This window comes from Vombatus ursinus, unplaced genomic scaffold, assembly GCF_900497805.2.
Source record: "Vombatus ursinus unplaced genomic scaffold, bare-nosed wombat genome assembly UNPS02010219.1, whole genome shotgun sequence".
Taxonomy (NCBI): domain Eukaryota; kingdom Metazoa; phylum Chordata; class Mammalia; order Diprotodontia; family Vombatidae; genus Vombatus; species Vombatus ursinus.
The window spans coordinates 5,929,728-5,955,340 of NW_020949997.1; the positions used below are offsets into that span (position 1 = coordinate 5,929,728).

The 25,613-nt window shown below is 47.6% G+C and overlaps 1 protein-coding gene across 3 annotated transcripts; it reads right to left on the reverse strand.

Annotated features, from left to right (window-relative positions):
* Window positions 1-408: 408 nt before the first annotated feature.
* Window positions 409-24,659, reverse strand: PROM2 (prominin 2). 3 transcript variants are annotated; one of them, XM_027853930.1, is made up of 24 exons: window positions 24,260-24,658; window positions 23,255-23,304; window positions 22,011-22,213; window positions 21,650-21,770; window positions 21,343-21,406; window positions 20,820-20,909; window positions 20,067-20,266; window positions 18,179-18,253; window positions 17,836-17,899; window positions 17,134-17,293; window positions 16,362-16,514; window positions 15,502-15,625; window positions 14,845-14,936; window positions 14,642-14,726; window positions 12,957-13,103; window positions 8,610-8,681; window positions 7,477-7,569; window positions 6,801-6,854; window positions 6,430-6,510; window positions 6,092-6,160; window positions 3,122-3,211; window positions 2,467-2,573; window positions 2,059-2,130; window positions 409-797 (listed from the first exon to the last, which is right to left on the reverse strand). In XM_027853930.1, exons 1-23 carry the CDS (start codon window positions 24,501-24,503, stop codon window positions 2,067-2,069), a joined length of 2,502 nt encoding a protein of 833 aa, XP_027709731.1. In that variant the 5' UTR covers window positions 24,504-24,658; the 3' UTR covers window positions 409-797; window positions 2,059-2,066. The 3 variants fall into 3 exon arrangements, with proteins under 3 accessions (XP_027709731.1, XP_027709732.1, XP_027709733.1); XM_027853931.1 differs by lacking the exon at window positions 2,059-2,130 and having other exon boundaries at window positions 24,260-24,659; XM_027853932.1 differs by lacking the exon at window positions 12,957-13,103 and having other exon boundaries at window positions 24,260-24,656.
* Between the last annotated feature and the right edge of the window lie 954 nt (window positions 24,660-25,613).

A 25,613-nucleotide genomic window follows, 5' to 3' on the forward strand; every position in this document is an offset into this window, starting at 1 on the left:
GTGGCACACAGCTTGCCCAAGATCACACAGCAAGTAAATGTCAAAGCCAGGACTCAAACCTGAGTCTTTTAACTCTGCGCTCTTTCCATGACACAAAACTTGATCATCCCAAGATGCCAGCATTAGGTGGACTCCAGGGCCTTGGCACAGTCCTGAGATTCTGAACTCAGCAAACACTTGCTTGAACAACTTCCTATGTACAGAGCATGAGAGTAAGAGGCATGGCTCCAAGGATGGGAGACAGAGACTTAGGAAAGTGGAAACACTTTAATGGTTCAGAGGTACACCCACTACCCTCCTCCTCTACATTCCAGCTTCATACAGAGTCACACGCAGGGGGGGCATAGGAAGGGGAAAGGGAAGAGGAAAGAAAAAGAAAGGAAAGGGGGAGAAGAGGAAGGGGAGGGGAGAAAGGGAAAAAGGAAAGGGAGAAAAGGAAGGGAGTGGCCCTGGGTCACACAGCAAGAGAAAAACAATAACCAAAAAGAGCCAAAGGGCCTGAGCCCCATTTCAAACCCATCAGGTCCCTTTCACTCTTGAGCAGCCTTGGAGGAAGCCAGTCCACAGAAGCCCCTTCACCCCAAGTCTGGGTCTCCTTCCTAGGAAGTGCTTACAGCAATACTGAGGGAGTAGTAAAGATTTATCTTGGCAACCCAAAGACTGGCAGCATCTTGGCAGGGGTTAGAGGAATCATAGATGGCAAGGCTCCTCGCCTCTGAGATCAGCAGCTTGGACCTCACCCTCTAGCAGTGGGCAGGCGAGGGTAGTCTGGGCAAAAATTCAGGCTTTCCCAGAAGCTGCAAAGAGAACACAGAATCATCAAGGCTGGACAAGGCTGTACTACCTAATCCTAGAGGCCTGGGCAGGGGAGGCTAAATTGGATGTCACTGTCCTCCACTCAGCCTACTCTTTCCATGATGAAAGCCCTGAACCTCCTAGGTTATTTTCCCTTAGTCTGAAAGGGAAAGAGTCTCCTGCCTAGGGACTGGTTCTGTAAATCTGGACAACTGAGCAGATTAAAAGTACAGGGGAGAGGAGAGAGGGCTTTGGGACTGGGGGAGAGGTATGTCTACTGGGAATCAATTGAAAAGAAAACAGGAGTGAGTAAATGAGAGAATGAGAGAGAGAGAGAGAGAGAGAGAGATTGAGAGAGACAGCAAGAGGACCCAGGGTGAGGAGCAGAGAAAAGGACAGGGGTGATGAGGTTATACATGGAGGAAGGGGGAGAGGTGAAGGGCCAGGGAGGCCGTTGAAACCCTATCTATTCTTCAAGGTTCAACTCTTGCCATTTCCTCCATGAAACTTCTCTTCGCATTTTGTTTGTATCTTTGTACTTTGGGTGTGTACATGCCTTGTCTCCCCTAATAGATTTTCAATGCCACAGGGGCAAGGACTGTACCATATTCATCTTTGTATCACAGAGCCTAGCATAGCACCTTGCAACACAGTTGATGTTTAATAAACGTTTGAATGGATGAATGAATAAATGAATGGGGGTAGATTACAGGGCTGGTGTGGGAAAGGGAGAAGAACACAAGGGAGCCAAAGCGGGAAGGGTATTGCTGAAGGAAGATGGAGGGGCAGCAACATGAAGATGAAGAGGGTAGTGAGCGGGCACAAGTCTAGGAACCGAAAAGGGTAGACATTTCTAGCTTGGGGAAATCTCTAGGCCCAACTAATATGGTACACTGGACAGCTGAGGGATTCACAATGGTACACTGGGGGGGGGGGGTGATAAAGCTGGGCCAAGGGAATGTGGTTTGATTTCACTCACAAAAATGCAAACAAGTATTTTATTAAGGGCTAAAGACTGAAGGAGGAGGTGAGCGGCTGAGTCAAGCTATCTTGTGATGGAGGCTCCGTAGCAATGGTTACACAAGGCTGGGGAAGACAAACTCAAGCTTCCCTGGAGCACCAGACCCCTGGACTCCTTCCCTCCTCCCTCCCCCCATGGGACTTCAGTGCCAGGGAGGCATGTTTCCTGTGATCCCTACTACTCGGCGGCCTCATTCTCCCAGGCTCCTCTCCCTCAGATACAGAGCAATCCTTTCTCCTTACCCTGGATCCTACAGTTTCAGTGACGTGACTCTGGGGATGTGAAAAAGCTGAGTCTCCTCAGAGCTGGTAGAGCTGTGGCCAGGAGAAGGATGTTAGGGAGTTTCATTCCCCTCCCTTCATCTCTGGGAGCCTAGGGACAAGAAGCTAAGCCAGCCCGCTTCCTCCCCAAGAACCCTCAGAATGGCAGACCTTGCCCTGGGGTGGGGTAGGTACAGCAGGAGGCCAAATGGGCCAGACCTATGAAAAACCTTTGTGACCCTGAAGCTCAGAGCGGGTTTTGGTCTTTAAGAGTAAGACCTGCGCTTCTTCCTGGGATGTCTTAGGACCGTGACCACCTTCCATGACTAGGAGGTATTGGTGGTCAGACAAAATGATTCCTAGTGACCCTCTGTGATCCTGGGACCTTACCTTAAGCGTTTCCTGATGGGTCGGAAGTGCTTAGTGGTTTTGATTGCAAAGATAATGCTGGGTATAAGCAAGAAGGTGCACCAGGCCAGGCAGAACCAGAAGGCATTCTGAAATACACAGGCTCAGACAAGTGAAAGGTGTCCACTTCACCCCAGGGCCCAACCAAGAACAACTCTGCCTGCCTGGTGGGAGAGCTGATGTGAGCTCTTCCTGTATGCAGATACCACAGAGAAAAATCTCCAAATTCATGAGGAGCCCCGGGAGAAGGGACAGAGGAGGCAGGGCTTGGAGTGGAGGCCAAATAGCCATTACAAGTTGGGCTATGTGGCTTCTGGGGTACTTTCCTTCTCAGAGATTCTGTGCTCCTATTACCTTGCCACTCTCTTGTTTTATGCCCAAGGCAGCTGCCTTGGCTGGCAGGCCCTGGGCACAGGCTTGGTTCTATCCCCTCCTAGAAGGAGAGGGAGAGGGGGAGTGGTTCTGGGACAGAGGACCAAGGATGGACAAGTGTCATACCAGGTGAGAAGGGAGACCTGGAATATAAGCTCTTAAAGAGCAGGAGCTACTTTACACGATTTTTGCATTCCCACTGTGCTTTCCACACAACAGACATCCTACTTGCTGATTTGATTTTATGAGGAAGAGGGCCACTTACCCAGGGATTAGCGATAAGGTCACACAGGATCACCCGGCTGTTGTCCAGTGCCCCAGACAGGGGTTGGCAGGTGGCGATGTGCTCAGTGACCTGTGGAGGCAAGGCTACTAGGGAGAGGTTGTGGGGGGACCTGGATCCCCAGGGCCCCATTCTCCTCCTCTTCTCCCTCTCTAATGCTCCCACAGGAAAAACAACAACAGCAACAACAACAAAAACCCTAGGGTCTCCACAGAAAAGTGTCCCATTGAGAAGGGAGGGAAGATTCCCTAAGAAATGTCCAGAAGCCATTCTAAGATCAGGCAGAAGCACTCAGTCAGTGCCAGGAATACCCTAAGGGGTCCTTGGCATAGATTACATTGGCTGGGGATAGGGATTTCATCTCCCTTCCCAGGACCATTCCTGTTCTGGGACCCTAGTCCAAAGACTGTGCATCGCAGCAACCTCCAAGAGGTCTCTCTGTCTCCTTCCACCTCTACTCCTTGACAAACAACAGCATACCACCACATATAAGCAAAATGCAAATGCATTGGAGGGGTGAGGAGAGTAAGAGAGAGAGAGAGAGAGAAAGAGAGGAGAGAGAAAGAGAGAGAGAGAGAGAGAGAGAGAGAGAGAGAGAGAGAGGAATAACTTCCCCATTCCAATTCAATTCCATTCCACAAATAATTATTAAGCTCCTACCAGACGCTGATGCTAGTGGTTGGAAAGACAAAAACAAAAATGAAACCATCCTTGCTCTCAAGAATTATGCTACTACTATCAAATATTATACTCTTACACCTCAAATCTTCACCTGTCAAAATTCTAATCCATCCCCCAAGGCCCATGTCAAACATCACTTCTTTCAGGAGTCTTCCCAAGCCAGAAGTGATCCCTCCCATTTCTGAGTCCCTAAACCACTCTGTGCCACTCACACACAGCATTTATCTTACACTGCTTAATATTGTAGTTAATTGTATAATTATCTTCTCTCAACTATTAGACAAGGACAGAAACCATTCATCTTGTATCACAGACAGGTCCTGGCACACAGTAGCTACTCCTTTGCATATTTGTTGGGCAAGAGAATGACCATAAGCACACACATATATATAAGAATAGGAGGATTCATAGGGGAAGAACATTCATTTAGACATAGATAGGTATACACACATAAATATGGATGTGTCTACAGATAAAGACATACGTAGATTATATAACATATGATAATAACTAACATTTATATGTAATTTTAAGGTTTACAAAACACTTGCCATCCTTTATTGCATTTGATATTGCAACCTTATAGGTACATTCTATTGATATTATTGTCCTCATTTTACAGATGAGGAAACTGAGGCTAAGAGATGAAGTCATTTTCCCATAGTCACACAACTAGTAAGTGTCAGAGACAAGACATGAACCCAGATTTCTCCTGACTCCCACTCCCATGTGCTTTCTGACATGCCAGATTGTCCCTCATGCATAAACATATGCAAGCGGGCACACTGCCTCGTTTTCTGCTCAAAACAATATCTGTTGGGCATCTCCCGTCTGCCCATCACTGTGTCAGGTGCTATGTATGGGAAATAAAAAAGATAAACACACACTGTTTCTGTGCCCCAGGAGCTCACAGTGCTGGCTGAGGTGACAAGTCATCCTTCTATCAAACAGTGAGGCAACAACCAGACACAGTATGATTTGAGGGAAAGAGCGCTAAGCTGGAAATCAGAAGACCCTCCCCTCAACTCACCCACCCACCCCCATCCCCTACTCCCACTCCCTCTCCCCTACTTTCTAGTTCTGGCTTATGCATTTATAAGTACTCTGTACTTGTATGACTTTTGGCAAATAATTTCCCATTTCTCTGGACTTCAGTTTCCTCAGCTATAAAATGAGAAAATGGGACTAAAATCATAATATTTAGAGCTAGAAGGACCTCAGAGGTCCTTTTGTCTGACCCTTCTTTCACTCTGGAAAGAAAATGAGACGTCGGGGCAGCTAGGTGGCGCGGTGGATAGAGGGCCAGCCCTGAAGTCAGGAGGACCTGAGTTCAAATCCAGCCTCAGACCAAACATTTGACACTTACTAGCTGTGTGACCCTGGGCAAGTCACTTAACCCCAATTGCCTTGAAAAAAAAAAAAAGATAATGAGACGTCAATACAAGTCAGGTGACTTGTCTGAAGTCCCACGGGCAGTATCAGAGCATAGATTCAAACCCAAGTGCTCCGTTTCTGAATCCAGGGCTCCTTCCAGAGGTTGAAGGCAAAGAGATGTGAAGGCCCAAGGTGTGCTTTAGGGGCAATGACTCAGCGAAGGTATACAGTATACAGAGTGGTAGGGAATAAGATTGCACCGAAACCTTGGGGACAAACGGGAGTGCCAAGCTAAGGAGCATGGACTTGATCCTGCAGACAGTGAGGATCCACAGAGGGTTTGTGGGCATGCTCCAGTATCACCTTCCTCAGGAGACCCTTCCCACACTGCTAGTTCCCTGTGTTTGAGATTGACTTCCATCTACACTGTATATATCTTATGTGGACACTTTTTTGCATGTTTTCTCCTCCATTAGAATGTGAATTCCTTAAAGGCAAGGGCTTTTGTGAGATTTTTTTTTTGTGCTTTTTTTTCTTTTTTGTATCCCCAGTGTTTATTTAGCACAGTACCTGACACATGGTAAACACTTCACAAATGCTTTTTTTTGGGGGGGGGGCAATTGGGGTTAAGTGACTTGCCCAGGGTCACACAGCTAGTAAGTGTCAAATGTTTGGTCTGAGGCCACATTTGAACTCAGGTCCTCCTGATTTCAGGGCCAGCGCTCTATCCACTGCGCCACCTAGCGGCCTCCTTAATAAATGCTTATTGACCGATTCATTTTCTGCTCAAAGAATAATCTGATAGCAGCACATGAAGAGAGGATTGGTGGATGAGGAAATGGAAATGAAAAGATTACTTCGAAATGATCACAAGCTGCCTGGGTCCCTATCACTCACCGTCTCTCTCGCCCAGTTCACATATTGGATGAAGTATGCCATTTCTCTATTCAGGAAGCACTCACTTTCCTATGAAGAAGAGAGGATACCCATTTCTTAGAAAGACCTGAAAGAATAGACTGAGAAGGACCCATCTTCTCAAACTTCCCAGGAGCTGCCCTCAAGAGCTGGTTCTGAAGTAGGGACACTAGACTTCAGAGTGACAGGAAGAAACTAGAATCTATAAATTGTATGCCCAGCACCAGGATGAGACCCCAGCTTGCCCTTCTCCTCTTCTCGCTCCCCACCCCCACTCTCTGCTTCAGATCCCCAGCTCCTGCCCTTTCCTTCTCACTCACATTCTTCAAGATCCAGTGAGCCCAGATGGGCAGCTCAGTTTTCCAGGAGCTCGCATTGACCAGAGTTTCTGAAACCACCAGCTGAAGGACGGCAGAGGAGTGCAAATTGAGGGCAAGGAGCATTGCAGGTCTGGTTTCAAAATGCTGACCTAGAGACCTTGCTCCTCAGGTGACATCTCCTTCACATCCCTCACTGTCTACTCCTAGGAAGGCATGTGGGCAATTCCAGGTTCCTTTCTTGGCTTTGCCTGCTAGCATCTGAAATCTTGGAGTTCCTTTCTGATATTTCTCACAGTCATTCCCCTCAGTTGTCTTAGGGACAGTAGGTGCCCCAACCCATGGCCTCCACCTCCCCACCCCAGACCCAGCACCTGGAGGTTTGAGGCAGATGCTGACAGGGCACGGACACTTCGATTCAGTGTCACCTGTTTAGGAGAGAACAGGGGTGATACATTAGAAAGGGGAAACAAAGGTGAAAAGTCAACTGACAAGCATTGATTAAGCACTTACTATGTGCCAGCTAAGTGCAGGGGCTACAAAGAAAGGAAGACAATCCCTTCCCTCAAGAAGCTTGCTTTCTAATGGGGGAGACAATTGCAATTTGCAAACAACAAAATATTATATAAAGTAGATGAAGGGTAATCTCAGAAGCAAGTCACCAAGAATTCAGAAAGGACTCAGAAAGGCCTCCAGCAGAAGGTGGGATTTGAGCAGAGGGAGCCGGGGAAGCAGGAGATAGAAGAGATTGGAAGAAAAGCATTCCAGACAGAAGGGACAGCCTATTCAAAGGCACAGAATCCAGAGATGAAATTTAGAATGCTCAAGAAACAACAAGCCTGCTGTAACTGGATGTAGAGCTCAAGGAGCAGGGTCAAGTGCGAGAGGCTGGAAACATAGAAAAGGGCCAGATTCTGAGGGGCCTTAAATGCCAGATAGAAGATTCTATATTTGTTCCTAAGGGTTCTTAGATTCCTGGCCATTTGGGCCCTGCTTCATGCCTCTTGCCTCCCTCCCGTTTCCCTCATCTCCCCAGGACCCTGAACTCACCACATGGGTCTGCTGAGGGAGGATCTTCTCCTGGTAAAGGGCCCGTAGGGCCTGAGCCTCCTGCTTCAGCTGCTGCCCCAGGGCAGACTCAGTCTAAACAGATCAGGGGCCGAAGTGGGAGGAGTGGGATAGACCCAGAACATCAAGAAAGAAAGAACAGCAGTGTTGTTGTTGTTCAGTTGTTTGCAGTCATGTCTGACTCTTCATGACTCCATTTTGAGGATTTCTTGAGAAAGATACTGGAGATGGTTTGTCATTTCCTTCTCCAGCTCATTTTACAGATGAGGAACTGAGGCAAACAGGGTTAAATGACTTGCCCAGAGTTACACACCTAGTAAGTGTCTGAGGGCAGATTGGAACTCAGAAGATATCTTCCTGATTCCAAGCCCAGTGCTCTATCCACTGCACTAACCAGCTGCCCTTAATAATAGCAATATTGTAAATTTTTTTCCCTTTTTCAAACCACTTTCAAGCCTATTATTTTGTCTGATCCTTAGGTTAACCAGGGAATAGAAACCCCATTTGATAGATGAAGGAACTGAGGCTCAGAGACAGTAGAAGACTTGCCCAAGGTTACACAGCTATCTGGGTAGACCCAAGATTAGACTCATAGCATTCTTAGGAAGGTACATTGAAAGGTCTCACTCAGCCCCTACCTTTTAAGAGGCTTCTCCCCACCTCCCGTAAGAAAGATATATTATTTCAGGGATGGGCAACCTTCAGCCTTAAGGCCACATGTGGCCTTAAACCCGTGGGTTCCCTTCTACCACTCCACCCCCTGGGGAATTATTTTCTTCCTCTTGGTCCCTAGTGGTCAGTGTACCATAGTATGATAGGATTTAGACCTGGGGACACAAGAGATCATCTAACATACCACCTCTCCTCTTATAGACAGAACAGTTGAAGCCAGAGAGGTAAGTGGCTTATTCGAGGTTATACCAGTAGAAGTAAAGAATTGGGATTAAAATTTGAGTCTTCTGGCCCCAAATACAGGGTTCTTTCTGCCATCTCACTTTCCCCCAGCAAGCTCCATGGCCCCAAGCCAGGTCTCCCTGGTTAGGGAATTCTCCCCACATACCCACCTCCTAAGCCTCCTCTTGGCCCTACCCAATCCTCTGTTCTCCCTGGTTTACCTGGGCTTGACCCAACTTCTCCAACTCCTTGACTAGCTTCAAGATGTCGACTTTCACCACTGGCTTCTGGACCTGAAGGGACAGAGCAGCAGTTTAACCCTGGGGAGAGGTTCCCATGCTACCTTCTCCCCTGCTACCACATCTAGTCTCTCTGGGACATTCTACTCTAACACTTAGGCATCTCTAGTGTTAGAGATCTCCCAGCTTCTGTAGGCCAAGCAGGCAAGAGAGATGTGTGGAGGTCTGGGATAGGGGCATAGCAAAATGTATGGGGCTAACATGTTGCTCTGGGACAGACTAAGAAGTTGTGTAGCTTGAAAAATAAAAGACTGGAGGGGAGGGTGGGCAGCTAGGTGACGCAGTGACTAGAGCATCGGCCCTGGAGTCAGGAGGACCTGAGTTCAAATCCAGCCTCAGACATATAACATTCACTAGCATTGTGATTCACTTAATCCAATTGCCTCATCAAAAAAACAAACAAACAAACAAAAGAAAAAGAGAAGGCTAAAAGAAACAGGGCAACTGTCTTCCAATATTTGCAGACTTCTTGCTTGAAAGAGACATCAAACTTTTTCCTCTTGGTCTCGGAGGAAAGAACTAGGGACGATGGCTTGAAGGCTTTTTCCTCCCTCTCATAGCCAAACTCCTAGCTGTGACAAAGCTGTCAACATTCCACCGATTCCACTCCCTCCTCTCTCACTTACTTCTCAAGCCCTTGCAATCTAGCCTCCAAACTTCATATAACTGAGACTGCTTTCTCCAAGGTTACCAATGCCCCCTCTTAAAAAAAAAAAAATCATTCATCTCTTTGAGGGTTTTTTCTTAGACCACCTCTATTACTAAATATATTCCTGTCCCCTATCCTTCCTCCCCAGAAATAAAAATGTATCAATATTTATTCATTCTTCCTTTAAAAATGAAAAACCTGTGCCTGGACCATTAATATAAGGAAATTCTGGTATGAAAATAGGGAAGGAAAAAAAAGGGTAAAGAAAGAAATTTACATGATAATTTTGTTGTATATTTGAAAGGCAAGCTGTGCATAGTAGATTGGCAGTTTCATGTGCAATCCATCCTTTTTATTGTACTATGTTGTGGAAATGCTTGTTTTATTCCATAAATTAAAAATAAAATAAAATAAAATAGAAAATTCCTTTCACTGATACAGATTGTCAACTTGTCTGTTAACTTACAGTCTTTAGGAATTGTTGGACTCTGAGAAACTGTGACTGAGCCATGATCACATAGCTAGTAGAACTAACAGTGCTTTTTAAATTGTGGAGTGTGACCTCATATGGGGTTGTGGTACTGAATGTGGGGGTCACGAAAAATTTGGCAACAGTAAGAGGTTTCTGAACACCCGACCAAAAATTAATTCAAAATCAAATGTGTGTTTCTGGCAGCGTTTGCCCATGTTGCATTGTGCAACTTCACGGCAGTGTTGGTTCTGAACACAAAGCATGTGCACTTTGCACTGTGCACGCCATCATCCCACACAACGCCAATGAATGCTACCGGAAACACCTCAGCTCAGATTCGGGACTATTGTCTTTCTTTCTTTCTTTCTTTCTTTCTTTGGTGAGACCACTGGGGTTAAGTGACTTGCCCAGAGTCACATAGCTAGCGAGTATTATATGTCTGAGGCTGGATTTGAACTCAGATCCTCCTGATTCCAGGGCCAGTGCTCTATCCACTGCGATACCTAGCTGCCCTGAGACTATTGTCTTTAATAAATGGTAAAAATTCTATGTATACTAAAAGATCTGTTTTAAAATAAATTTCTTTATGATTTATTATCAGTAAATATTTGATTTGTATACCCATTTTATATACCTATATACCCAGGGTCACGTAAAAATTTCTCAGGCAAAAAGAAGTCGTGAGTGGAAAAAGTTTAAGAAGCCTTGGATAATAAAAGAAAAAGGCCAGGTCTTTCTGACCACAAGCCAACCTCCATCCATTAGGTGACACTGCTTCTCTTACTTGCATAATTCTAATGGCTTTTTCTCAGTCTCTCATGAGAGTCATGACGTCTCTTTGACCTTTCTTCATGATTCTACACTGTTGATGACCTTCTCCCCTGGATCTTCTCTCTGCCATAGGTTTTCGCAGCCCTATTATCTTCTAGTTATTCTCTGCCACTCCTCATGAGTCTCTAATACTGAGTGATCATCATCCAAGTCTGTGTTTGAACACCCCAGGACTCTACCCTGGGTCCTCTTCTGTCTAGGCTCTCTCAATGAGTGATCTCATCAGCTCTCATGGGTTCAACTTTTATCTTTATGTGGATGACTCCCAAGATCTGTATATTTAGCCTGAATTGCTCTCCTGAGGCCCAGTCCTGCATGTACGCATGAATGAATAAAAAGCATTTATTAAGCACTTTCCTTCAAAGAATTAAGGATGCAAATAGAAAAGCTCCCAAAGAGCTCATAAGGGAAGGGGATTCCCCTCTAATGGGGAAGACAACATATCAAAAAGGTTTGAGTTACAAGTCAGATGAAATTCCCAGGGCTCTTGGACTCTGGTTCCTGGGCTGTCTCCAGTGGGATCCAAAAGGAAGTAATGGTAGAGGAGCGGGCAGTAGGGTGACCTGTCCAGTACATGCTGCCTCCAATCTCTCCCTCAGGGTGCCTGGATGTCCCATAGGCATCTGAAACTCTCAATATATCCCAAACAAAAATAATTTTTTTCACACTCCCCTCAAAAAAAACCCCAAACCCTCCCTTTCTTCCTAATTTCTTTGCTTCTGTTAAGTAGGCCACTCTCCTTCCAGGTACTCACCCAGATTTACAACCCCTCAGGGTCATCCTTGACTCTTCACTCCCCCTTAGGCCCACATCCAAGTAGAGGGTGGCCAAGCCTTATTGATTCTATCTCTTCCATATCTCTCTCATCTGTTCCTTTCTCTCCACTCACACAGACACCGTACCAGTTCAGGCCTTTGTCATCTGTCACCAGGCTGTGCGATAGCCTCCTAACCAGTCTCTGTTGGTTTCTAATTGTCTTGAAGATAAAATGCATTAAATACCTCTAGCATTTAAAGATCTTTACAATCTGGCTGCAGCCTGTCTTTTCAGGTTTTCCCAACGTTATTTTCTTTAGCACACTATGTTCCAAGCAAACTGGAGGACTTTGTTCTCTGTATACAACAATGCATCTCCCATCGCCATGCCTTTGAACAGTCTGTCCCCTACGTCTGGAATGCATTCCCTCCCCTCCCTGCCTCTGATTCCTAACTTCCTTCGAGGCTCAGCTGCAATGGGGGGAGAGGAGGGGAGAAGGGAGGGAGGCCTGATCACCCTCAAGTGTCTAGTGTTCTCTCTCCCACAAATTACTAACCATATATTTTTAATTTACTTATCTGTATTAATGGTGTAGAATCATTTTATCTCCAATATTTGTTTCAGAAAAGTAGATTGCTTAGGCTTGACATAAGGAAAAACTTATTAACAATTAGAGCTATCCCAAAGTGTAATAGGCTACCCCTTTCTCACTGTTTCTCCTCCCCCTCCCCTCCCCCCCTCCCCCCGAAGTAATGGGTTTGCCTCCCTCTCCCTGGGACTTCAAGAAGTCTCCCAAGTCTTCAAGAGGAGGCAGATTGAGTATTTTTCAAAGGTCAAGAGAAGATGCTTGTTCAGATAGGGTAACCCCTATATAGAGTAGATGACTCTAAGGTTCCTCTCAGTGCTGACATTCTTTGATTCAGTTCAGTAGCCAGTAACAGGAGAGAATTTAGTCGAAAGAGCTTTCAGGTCTCTATGAATGCAGCTGAAAAGGATCCCTGGGCCTCAATTTTCTCATCTCTAAAATGAGGCAAAGGGGACAGCTAATAGTAACAGCTGGTATTTGCAGGGCTTTGGGGTTTACAAAGCACAATAACCCTGTGAGGTTGGTTTTGCAATTTTTATTAACCGCACTCTACAGATGAGTAAATGGGGTGGGGTGGGCGGTCTGAGACATATTCAGATTTGCACAGGGCCACACTAGGCAAGGTAAGGATCTGAAGTGGGATTCCAGCCCAAGCTTTCATGACTCCAAGTTCTTTCTCTTATCCCAGGGACCTCTGAATCAGGGTTGCCTCTCTGACATGAAGCTCCCATATTCTAGGAGTCTATGCAGGGGCACCTCGGACTAGATGAGAATGTCACAGGTGCATGAGGTTATAAGCTCTAGAAGTGGAAGGGACCACAGGAGATCGTCTGGTCCAACCCCTTTATTTTATAGAGGAGGAAGTGGAGGACCAGAGATCTTTGGTCCAAGATGGGAGTGAACAGACCCGGGTACTAAGGAGCTAAGGAGGCAGCCCCAGGGGTTTGGAGCGTGCAGGGAAGGCAGCAGGCTGACCTGAGTGAGGAAGCTGGGGTAGTCAATCCTCTCTATCCCGCTGCTCCTGAAGGCCTCCAGATCTCTCTTAGCAGCTGCATTCAATAGGTCCAGATCCTTCATATCTACATTAAAGTTCTCCACCTGCTCCTGCAGCTTGGCAGTATACTAGGATAAGGAGAAACAGGCATGTTGAGCCAGGACCAACCCACAGGCAACCGGGGAAAGAAATGTCCCCTCTAACCTCCTCCTCCATCACCCCCAGTTTGCCCAAAGCATTGACTATTACATAGCACTTTGAGTTTATGAAGTTCTTTATACATCTCACCTCCATTTTGAGCTTCAAAATAACCCTGGGAGGTGAGATACTACAAGCGTTATCATCCATGTTACAGATGAGGAAACCAAAGCTCAGAGGAGGTAACAAAGTATTCATATCGCAGGTGAATAAGCATTTATTATTAGTAGTAATAACAATAACTAACATTTATTTATTGCTTTATGGCCCACAAAGCACTTCACATGTTAATTAATTTTTATAGAATCATATAATCTAAGAACTGGAAGGAGCCAGCTTAAATCTCTGTTAACAGATGGAGAACAGATCCCCGTTGTTCAGTCACTCTTAAGCCAATGCTGTCCATGGGGTTTTCTTGGAAAAGATTCTGGAGCAGTTGGCCATTTCCTTCTGCAGTGTATTAGGGTAGGGCAAACAGAGGTTAAGTGACTTGCCCAGGGTCACACAGCTAGTAAGTATCTGAAGCTGGATTTGAACTCAGGTTTGACTCGAGGACCAGCACTCTACCCACTAAGCCGCCAAGCTGGGAGGAACTAGCCTAAATCTCTCAGTTAACAGATGGACAACAGAGGCCTAGAGAGGTTAAGTCATTTGCCTAATATCACACAGCCAGAACAGGGCAGGAAAAAGAATTCAGGACTTCTGACTCTCAGATTAGTCATCTACAAGGACTCTCAGGGCCCTTTCTTGGGCCCTGACTGGTAGTTTGTATCCCCCTGTTCTTTTAGGAGATTGGCCCCCTAAACACAGAAGGAAACTCATAGGAAGAAAGCACAATGCCCCCTTTGCTCTCCATTCTGCACCCGGTCCCTAGCCACATCACTGAAGTCATATGACATGATTGCATGAAAGGACCTTAGATAAAATGCTAGCTAGCATATATATGGTGCTTTAGAATTTACAAAGGGCTTTACATATATTATTTCCTTTGATCTTTAGAGATCATCTACTCCAATCCTTTCATTTTATAAATGAGGAGAATTAGGTTCAGAGAAGGAGAATTGCCCAAGGTCCCACAGACTGTAATTAATTGATAAAAGCTGGGTTAGACTGACTCATACCTCAGTACTTATTCTACTACAGCCGTTGCCTTTCTTATTCTTCTGCCCCTTATGTCCCCCTCCCCTTGCCCTAACCACAGCCAACCTCTGGCTATCCAGTCCTCACCCTAGTCGCGTTGCTGCCAGGGGACTGGGAACCTATGGCACAGGTGCTATCTCAGACTCGAGGGCTGAATTCAGAGAGGTCCTCTCTGAATGGGGCCCCAATGCTGCCCCCTTGGCTACTAACCGCCTGACCTAAGAGCCGGAAGCCAGTAGGAGCTCAGTCTCCAGGACAGAGAGGGTCAAAATCCTGCCATGCCGGTTTTTAGAGGTGGCCAACTTGTGATTCTTTTCAAGTTTCTTACCTTATTAATGCCCAGGTGCTTTTCTGGGTCATAGGAGCCATTAAGCTGTAGGACCTTCCAGAGAGCAGCACCCTCCTTACACTGCCTAGGAGAGCAGCAAGGAATCAGCATGGGGCCAACCTTCCCATTGAGCTCTCACCCCATTTCTTACATCTCCCCCTTCCCAGCCCTGAGAAGGCCAAGATGCTGATGGAGACACTCACTGATAGGCAGAAAGGATGCTGACGTCCTTCTTGAGGCCCAGGAGGTGGGACAGGTTCACGGATGGGGGCAAGTTCCCTGGGGTGTCAGCAAACTACATATGAAGTGGGGAAAGGAAGTCTAGAGCAATGATTAAGACAGCCCCCTGTTCTCCCAGGGCCCTGGCCTCTCTTGGCCTGGTGATTGGATAACACACAGCAATGCCCCTAGTCATGTACCCAAATCAAGAGACTTCTGCAACAGGTAGCTTCCCAGGATACAGGAAAGTGGTCTTAGCTATAGATAATGAAATTCCCACCAATTCCTGGACTTACAAACTGGGGACAAACTGAGTGTCAGGCCTCCTGGTTTCTGTTCTCAGTTTCAAGAATGGAGTATTATGGGTATAATGAAACCACTTCTTATCTTTGTTTTCAACAGTAATATGACAGGGAGTTCACGGTCTCTCTCACTCCCACCTGCTGCTGATATCTCTTTGTCTTTCCCTGTCCCTAGGGTTTCTGTGTTTGTTTTTCACTGTCTCTTCCATTCTGTGTTTCTATTGGTCTCCCCCCTTGCTTCTCTTAAGCCCAACCCTTGGGACAGAAGCTTTGGTAGCCTATGTCTCTATTTATCCAGTGAGACGAGGGCTAGCCCACAGGCCCTGGGCCAGGCGTCACCTGGTACAGCTCCTGGTTCTCCCAGCTTCGGCACACCAGCGTCTGGATGTTGCCCCCCAGGAGGAAGGTGGCAAAGATAAGGAGGATGAAGGGTCCAGAGAAAAGGAAGCTTAAGCCCACACCCCTGTGGAAAAGACAGGTCAGGGGATCAAGAGGGTGAAAAGGAGGGTGGTCCTGGCTTGCCCCGCCCCCATCCCTGACCCAAATATCTCTCTTTCTATCCGTCCTCAAGCAACCATGGAGTTGGGAACTGCTCAGGACTGCCTGGGATACTGAACCAGCCTCAGGATGACCATGGGTAACCTCCCAGCAAACCTAATTGGATCCACCTAGGGTCAAGCTAAGACAGGGGTCAGTGACTGTCTACAAGGTGCTGTTTCTTTGTTTCGTAGGGGAGAAAGAACCATGCTAAGCAGGTGCTGAGGAAGAGGAAAGGGAAGAATGGAGGGTCTGAAGGAGCAGGAAAGGGGGCAGCTTTCACTACTGGGTGGGGAGGGAAGGGCAGGGCAGAGGACAGAGCCATCCTTGGGACTGCTGGCCCCTTTCCTACCATCTGGTCAGCTCCATGGGCCAGATGGGACCAAATAAATACTAAGGCCATGGAGATGGTACAGACCTGGATTGTCCATGTATGAGTTGCCAGACCTAGATGGTCACCCACAATAGGAGCCATGCTGAGGCCAGGTGACCCCTTACCTCATACAGGTCAGCTTGTGGAGTATGGAAGCCACTCCTAGGACACAGGAGGAACAGCAGGGGCCAGCTGGGGCCAGCACCCTTCACCCCAAGCCCTTATAGCTCAACTCCATTTGTTGTCCTGTCTTGCCCCTCTCAGTCCCCCTGCCCCACCTCATCCTTACGCCATGAGAAATTGAGCCCCAGCCTCGCCCTTGGCTTCTGTGTGGCCGGAGTCTTCTCGGGCAGATATGCCCCAGAGGCCCAGGCTGAGGCCCAGAAAGTTACAGATGACCACCAGTAGGATCACAGAGGACAGCACATAACCTGCAATCCACCTATAATGGTGGAATAGGGAGGAAATGGATGGGGAGAGTCAAGATTTGAGAGGTCAGGAAGAAAATGAACTTTTCCTAGCTCTTTCACAGGCCTTGGAGGAACAAAAATATAGAACAATGCTAAGGGTACGGTGCCAGAGGAAGAAGAAAAAGACACTAACCCTAAGGCTGGATGTACGTGAATAGTACACGAACATTTAAGTACAAGAACAGAATTAATCTTAAGCTTTTGGTTACTGATCTGGAAACACTTGGGACCATAAGAACATAGGATTTTAGGGCTCAAAAAAACCTTAGAAGTCATCGACCGCTCCAACCCCCTCATCCTACTGATGGGAAGAAACTGGAAACTGATACCCCTTCTTTCAAGGGCTGAAGAAAAAATGAATAGAGCATAGGATTCACTGGGTTTGAGGGCTGAAATACCAGGGGTCAAGGCTAAGTTGGGAGGAGGAATAATTAAGCACTGGAGGGTGAGAGTAGCTAAATACTGGATGTTGGGAGCAAGCACTCAGAAATCTGAGTCCTAAGTACATAGTGAAGGGAGTAGGCGGGGGGGGGGGGTACCTATATTTTCTCTCTACTCCCTGGGTCTGCCCTCCCCCAACTCACCCAATACCTGTATCTCTCATATCTCTGGATCATATGTAGGTAAGGCCTGCTACTGTTCTCTGCCTGTGCAAGAGCCTGCCTCCAACGGTCAGCGGCCTCAGAGCCTGGAAAGCCTTCAGACAGGGTCCTCACTTCCTCTGGGATCTGAGCCACCTCCTCCTTCAGCTCTGCAAGGGGAGGGGTGAGGTAGCAATAACAATTATGGACTCACATTTCTATCTTCGTTTACCCTAGAGCCTATGTAGATGTTTCTCTTCTTACTGTTCTTGATATTACCCTGAAGTTGTGAAGGGAAAGCCTCCACCTCCCACCTTGAATAAGTACAGTGCTTTATAGTTTACTAGGTATTTTCATATGCACTGTCCCACTTAAACCTGATAAAATCCCTTCAAGGTAAGCAGGATGGGTATTATCCCCATTTTATAGATGAGGACGCCAAAGTTCAGAGAGGTCACACTTGTTCAAGGTCACACAGCTAGTAGGGTGAAGCAGCTAGGAACAAAACCCAAGCCCAGTGTCCTTTCCACCATCAGACATTATTACTCCACCCCTGGCTGATCCTTTCCTCAAGAGAAACTTCTCACAGGAGATCCCGTGACCTATGGCTCCATTGCTAGCTGGTTACCACAGCTTACAGAAATTCATGCTTGCATTAGGAAGCTAGGAAAAAGAGCCTTCCCGGGGTTCCTGCTGGCAGAGGACAACTCACCTTGAACTATGTTTGCTGTCTCCATAGCTGTTAGAACTGGGAGTGTATTGAATGTGCTGTTATCCTGGAGAGGAGCAGAAGAGGAGGTCACACCCTCTAGATCAGAGAAAATCATCCCTGTCCATAGTTCTAAGAGGGGTTCTTAGCTGGATCGGAGGATCTTAACATATTTTGGAGAAGGTCTTGTCCAAGTCTGGAAGCTTCTCCCCAGAAGTGAGAAGGTGAGATGGCTTGCTGGGAAGTGAACCCCAAACCAAGAAAAAAAAATCCAGAACCAAGAAAAAATACAGGAATTCCATTTTCCTCAAGTCTAACCCCACTTCTCGTCCCCCAGGATACACACCTTCTGAACCATGTTGGAAAAATTGGCCTCTGGGACACCCTTCAACTTCTGGAGGACACTCTTCACAGAAGGTACCTGAAATCACAGTGTTCAAAAATCCATAGAGATAAATCTACCTCCCTCCCCAAACTAACTCAGTCCTGGTCAGGACACTGGACTTGGAAATCCTGCCAGTCTAGAACCTATGATCCCAAGGTCCAGACATTTTTCCTACATGACCTTGACCTAGTAGAAAGAAATGGGATTGAGAATCAGAAGATGTTTATTTAAAACCAGGTACCTAAATCTTCAAACATATTACCTAGTCCAGCAGTTCTCAAAGTATGGACCCTGGGGTACCCTGGGGGTCCCCAACACTCTTCCAGGGGGTCCACAAGGTTAAAACTATCTTCATAATAATACTAAGACATTTTAATTTCAAATGTGATAAATATTGATAGATATAACCCAAATAAATAAAAGCTATTGGGAGGGAGCCTCAATAATTTTTAATAGAGTAAAAGGGGTCCTAAGACCAAAAAGACTGAGATGGGCTGTCTTGAGTCCAACCTATGAGGCAGTGAGAAGTCACTGAAAGAACACTTGATCTGGGTTTAGAAAAACTGAGTTCTGGTCTCCCTCTGCTATTTATTGCTTGGTATGACCTTGGGTAAGTCATTTCTTTTCTTCATCTCTAAAAATGAGGGGTTTGGACAGATGACTTCTATGATCTCTTTTAGCTACAAATCTTCTCATTCAAAGTTTCTAGAGCTGGGCATGGCAGAGAGTGGCAGGAAGAAACTGCCCAGAACAGAAGAATAATTAACAGCTCGTGTTTCTATGGGACTATATGGTGCAGAAAAGGTATATCCAGGAGTTACTTATATCAATGAAATCATGGGTCCAGTCCCTAACCCTTTATCTAGCATTTTAAGGGTTATAAATCACTTTAAATACAATTACCTCATTTGATTATCCCAACACAATACCATGAGATAAGTGCTATTATTATATCAATTTTACAGATGAGCAAACTGAGGCTGAGTGAGGTTAAGTGACTTGTCCAAGTGTACACAATGAGTAAGTGTCTGAGGCAGGGATTTGAACTTTCTGACTCCAAGTCCACCATTCTATCCACTGTGATTAAGCTGTTTTAGAAATAAAGAAAGGTAGATGAAGGGTTGGAGTTTAGCTGATTTGAGTCATTAAACCCAACCGGGAAGACATGTGAGTTGGGGATAGCATGGGAGGAGAGAGAGAAAGCAGAGGAAGGAAAAAGCATTGAGAATACTAAACAGCAGTAGGAAAGAGAAGAGAGGGAAGGAGGACAAAATATTCACTCCTTCTAGAAACACCACACATGCACCAATTTTCCTGCACCCAATTCCCATCTAGAATTTCTTTAGGGAGGAAGGGAACGAGAATTGATTAAGCCCCTACTATGTTCCAGGCACTGTCCATTGTTATCTCCTTTGATACAACTCTGGGAAGTAGGTGCCACTATTACCTCCATTTTACAGTGGAGGAAATGAGGCACACAGAGGTCAAGTGACTTGTGCAGGGTCACACAGTAAATGTCTGAGGTCAAATTTAAATTCAGGTCTTCCTGACACCAGGCCCAGAGCCCTATCCACTTCACCATCTCGCTGTCTCTGAAATGTCTTTTCTTTATGTTACAGGGTAATGGGGAAACCCAAAGGCAGAGAGCAGAGTTAAGTCTCTACCTCCTCGGTCCTCTTTCTGGTTCCACTCGAAGTCCCACCTCAATCCTGAGAGTCCTGAGTTCTGAGCTCCCTTTGTTCTGCTCCTACTCCTCTCACTTCACCCACTGTCCCCATCTCCCGCCCCACCCGCCACCATGAGGTCCAAGCCACATTGCTATGATGCCAGCTGGCCCCTGGGTACCCACCTGGCTGAAATTGGCCCCCAGCTCCAAGAGCTGGCTGTGACTCAGGGCACTGGCACAGCCCTGGCACTGGGCATCCTGGAGCAAGTATCGAAGCTTGTGCCTATGGTCCCGCAAAGAGGAACCCAGAGGCTCTTGCTGACCCTGTAGATAGACTGTGCTGGAGTTGAGTAGCTGAAGGTGGTCCAAAGAAATCTGCAAGTCTGAGAGGGGTGGGACAGATTAAGCCAAGGGGTTGAATTTAAAACCCAATTAACATCATCATCATCATCATCATCATCATCAAACAGCTAACATTTACATAAAACTTCCTAAGCTTGCAGCACAAATTTATGTATTTTATTTGATCTTCACAACAGTCCTGGGAGGTAAGTACTGTTATTAGCCTGATTTTACAGAAGAGAAAACCGAGGCTGAGAGGTTAAGTGACTTGCCCAGGGTCACATAGCTAGTAATTGTCTGAATCTGGATAAGAACCCCGAACTTACTGATTCCAACACTGTGCTACCTAACTGTCTTATGAACAAAGCCCTTTCGGTCTTTCTCGCCCTCACTCGACTCCCTTCTTCCTCCACAAATTTCTCATATACACCAATACATCCATACTATCCACACCCATCCATATTCACACACACACACACACACACACACACACACACACACACACCCAGTTCCACACCCATACACACACCCCAATACATTCACACACATTCACACTCACATGCCATGCACCCATGGATTCAGGGCCCCTCTTACCTTGGCCCACTCTCTGCAGGGAGGCTAGCACAGGATACACTGTGCCCCTGAGCTGGGTATGGATGGTGCTGCCAAGGTTTACACCAACAGCTGGGGGCAGGAGACAGTGAACAATTTTATGGAAGAGACAGATCTTGGAACAATCAAGGCCAGTGAAGGAGTGGGGAGAGGAGGGGAGGACAGACCTGGCAGGTCCAGGGACCAAGACAGCTTCGTAGAGGTTAGATGGGCATCAGAACTCAAGGCTCCCAAAGGACAGGGGCTTGATATCATCTGCCAGCTGCAGCCTAGGGATCTGCATGTAGCAGGCCCTTGCTCAGTGCCAGGAGGCAGTAAGTGCCCAGATCTAAACCCCACCTTTGTGGGAGCTTCCCAACAGCAGCGTGGGGGCTGAGGGAGTGAGTGGAGGCTTCCTCCCAGGGAGTTACTGGACTTTATGAGCTCAGCCTCTGAGGAGGTGCTGGGCTCCTAAGCAGCCCATGCCTGCAGGTTCCAAGGAGTTCTGGGGCCCTCAAGCTCTCACCATCCAATTCCTCCAAGACTCGATTCTGGGGGATGGAGAACTGCTCAGCCACTGCCTTCAGCTCCTGTAGAGGCAAAGGGAATCCCAAGTCCAGGCTGGTGCCTTTACCTCCTCCAGGTCTACCCAGAAAGCCCCTGGAGCATTGTCTTTCTCTAGGCAATTCCTATCCACTGGATCTACCCACAGGCCCCAACTAGCTCCTAAGCAGCAGCTGGCTGCCTCCCTGACCATCTACAATCTGTTTGCTTCCCTGCCAACCTGCTGCTGTGGGGGGGGGGGGGGAAGGAGGGGAAGGATTAGTGCTCACCTGGGGGACATCAGAGACCAGACCTTGTAGGGAATTCAGCATGCCAGGCACAGCCCGGACACCAGGGCCTACCTCATCATGTGTCCTTTGGTTGGTAATGAAAGCGCAGATCACACCAGTCCTATTGCAGAAGGGAGAGAGAACTGTGGTCAGCATCCACAGTAGGCAAAGGGATGCCCCCAAGGCTCTTACCAGGGATTAAGGGAGCCAGAAATCCTCTGCTTCCCCTCCCAGCAAAAAATGGTGAAATGCCCTTGAGCCTCCTAGATCTCCTAATTCCATGCCATACCAATTTGGCTGCCTCTGTCCCTCCTGGCCACCCCTCCCTCCCAGGGTCCCCTAATGGAGGGTCCTTGATTACAGGAGGAGAAGAGTGATGAGCAGCAGGAAAGTCATGAGGCTGCCCCTCTCACAGGCCATAGACTTGTGCTCAACCTTGACCCGGCCCCCACAGCGCCGGCGGCAACGGCAACAGCAGAAGCAGACCCCGACGGTGGGCACGATAAGAAGGAAGAGGCTGGCAATCACAGCACACACCACGTAGCCAGCCTCATACCGGACCACCTACAGTGGGTAGGGAGTGAGGAAGGGAGGGAAGGAAGATGTCAGCCAGGACCTCTGGCCGGTTCTATCTTCTCCATCTCCCCCCTACACAAAATTAATGCCTGCAGTTAAGAGATAGAGTGTCTTGTTTGAGGAACAGCAAGGAGGCCGATGTTGCTTGATCGAAGCGTGTGAGGTGGGGGTCCGGGGTGCTAGGAGAAGACTGGGAAGGTGGAGGCGGCTTAGGTTATGGAGGACTCTGAACACTAAACAGACCTCATAGCTGATCCTGGAGGAGACAGGGAACCGCTGGAGTTTCCTGAATAGGGGAGTGCTGTGGTCGAATTTGCACTTTAGGAAAATCACTTTGGTGACTGAATAAAGGTGGGTTGGAGCCCAGAGAGACTAGGAGCAGGCAGCCCAGCAGGCAGGTTATTGTAATAGTCTAGACATGACCCCTATACCAGGGGGGTGGCAGTGTCAGAGGACAGAAAGGGGTATATTTCAGAGATGTTTTAAAGTTTTTATCCTCACTACCACCCCATGAGTTAAGTGCTAAACTTATCCTTCTTTTACAGATGAGGAAACTGAGGCAAGCAGAGGTTAAGTGACTTGCCCAGACGCAAGCCAGCAAGAACTCAAGTCTTCCTGACTCCAGGTCCAGGGCTCTAACCACTGCACCACCTAGCTAATAACTGACATTTGCTTTAGTGTTTTGAGGTTTGTAAAGTGCTTTACACACGATCTTTTGTTTGATTCACTATCCTGTGAGATGGGTGTACGGGCATTAATGGCCTTCTTTTACAGATAAAGAAAATGAGACTTGCCCATAATTATACAGCTAGTGTGCCTGTGGGAAATGAGATTCAAACCCAGATCTCTCCTGACACCAAATCCAGCCTTCTTTTCACTATAGCACCCAGCCTCACAAATCTCAAAGGTTCATTCTAGTTCCAGTATCCTATGATTCTATAAAGTTCTATCCCCCCAACTCTGTTCCTCCTATCCCTTGAAATTTATATACCATCCCCACCAAAAAGAATCTGGCATCTTGATACTCACATCTGAGGTTCGAACGGAAGAGGGTTCATTCAGTGCCACTCGAACCAACCCTACAGAAAAAGGTGACATCACTACCATCACTACCACCTCATCTTGCTACCTACTTTGCCTTCCCAACCCCTACCTGGATTGCCAGTAGCCAATCTGGAGCCATCACGGAGATATTTCATATTTTTAAATGAACAGGAGCTTTGGCAATTCAGGAGGGAGGGTGCAGGGAACTCCTCCCCCATACACACCCTATATGCCATGGAAAGGACACCTTGCCCCATCTCCTGCCCAGACCTGCTACAGGGAGCTGGGTTTGATGAGGGAGTGGGGGAGGTAGAACTCAGGAGAGAACACTCCAAGTTACCCACACCCTATTCTTCCCAGCACCTTGCTCCCCAACCCCACCTAGGCCTCCCCAATCTGCACAATGGGGCAGACACTACTTAAGAGTGGTCAGGGACCCACAATTTCTGATTCTCAGAGGCTCTGCCATACGGGGGCCCCATACCTACTAGGTTGCAAAGGTGAGCAAGATGTAGGGATCCAGAGCAAAAGGCCCAGCCCAGTCTAACGTTTCCTCCCCTCCACCCAAAGAGAAAGAACAGAGATGGAGAGGGCAGCCTATCCCTGAGACCACAGCCCTGAAACTCTTCACTCTGCCTCCTACTACCCTCAAGACTGGCACCTGCTGAACCCCCAGCCCTTCCACCCTGACCCTGTGCCCTCCACTCTCGAGGCTTTCCCAGACACTTCCTGACACTCCCCCTGCCACCAACGCTGCTGTCCTAGTTCTCCTAGGAATGCTGCCAATCCTGGAAGAGGGAGCTATTGGGAGCTCTCTCCCTGATGGCGCCAGGGCCAAAGATGTCTGGGTCCCTCTTGTTCTGGGCCAGCATAAGCACCACATAGGCAGGGACCCCGATAGAAAATGAGTAGCCTCATGGGTGGAGAGAGTGACAAGGCTCTGTGATGGTCAGAGGACTTTGCCCTTTCCCCCAAATCCCTCATTCTCACCTTCTGGGAAGGGGTTAAGCTGCACCATATCCAGAAAGCCCCGCACCATCCTGTAGAGGGGATCCAGGGACCCAGGTGGCCGGGCCTGAAGATCCAGCCAGCGGCCTTTGCCCAACCGCGTAAAATGCAATCTCTCCGCCTGGCCCTGAGGCCCGCAGTACTGCGAAGTTGCCTGGCCCCTGCATAGGGCCAGCTCCAGCCCCAGCAGGAGGGCGATAGGGCCCAGGCTTCTGGGGTGCCTCATCAGGAAAGGGACCCAGCAGTCCTGGAGACAGACAGCAGGAGCTGGGGCAGGGGGTGTTTCAACTGTTCTGTGTGCAGGCAAGGAGGAGAGGGCAGGACATACATCCTTCTCTCTAGTCCTCCGCTCACTGGAGTTTCTAAAACCGGCCCAACTGGTTTGCTACTTCCAGATCTGGCTCCCTTCAGTGCCTGAGGACCGGGAAGGGAATAGGCATTCGGGAGGGGGAGGGGGAGGGGGAGGGGGAGGGGCAGGGGACGGGGTTGAGTTCTAGGTGCCGCCCTCTACTACTAAGAGAGGATAGCCCTGGATGGAACTCATGGCATCCCTCCATATTCCCTTCCTCCCAGCCCTGAGACTTAAGGTGACTCAAAGCCCCCAGCCATGCAAGGCTTCTCTTAAAGTCTCTCTGGAGTGGAGAAGGTAGGGGTGGCCATAGCCTTCTCCCACCCTTGCTCTCTTTCCACCCCCACCTAATTCCCAAAGATGAAGGTTCACAATCTTTATCCCTCTTCCTCCTCCTCCCCAAGAGGCCTCCAGATAGGGGAGTAAGATGAGGGAGAAGCAAAGACCTCAGTTAATAACTGGTTCTGTCCGGAAATGAGAACTCATCAGAAGGGGGTGACTCAGAGATGGGGATCAGGGCCGCAAGGAAGAAAGAAGGAAATTATCAACAGGCCAGGAGCAGGGTAGGAAGGTCAGTGGGTCAGAGCATCTCACATGGGTAAAGGATACCTTGAGGAAGAGATGAGAAGAGAGCGCTCAGGAAATCACAGAGTATTAAAATAAGAATAGACCTAGTCTAGGCCAATCTAGACCATGAGGCGGTTGTGCTATAGTGGGAAGAACCCCACATCTGGAGTCAAGAGCTCAGTTCAAAGCCATTCACTATGTGTATGACCTTAGGCAAGCCATTTCAACTCTCTCAGCCTTCCTCAGTTTCTTTATCTGTAAAATGAGGTGGTCCCTTCCAGTTCTAAATGCTACAAATCCTTTCATTTTATAGAAGAGAAAATTGAGCCTCAGAATGTCTTCTCAATCTCTTTGGATAGCATTGTCAATGTGGTATAGAGACAAAAGCATTGTATTTGGAATCCAAGGATTGGGTAACAT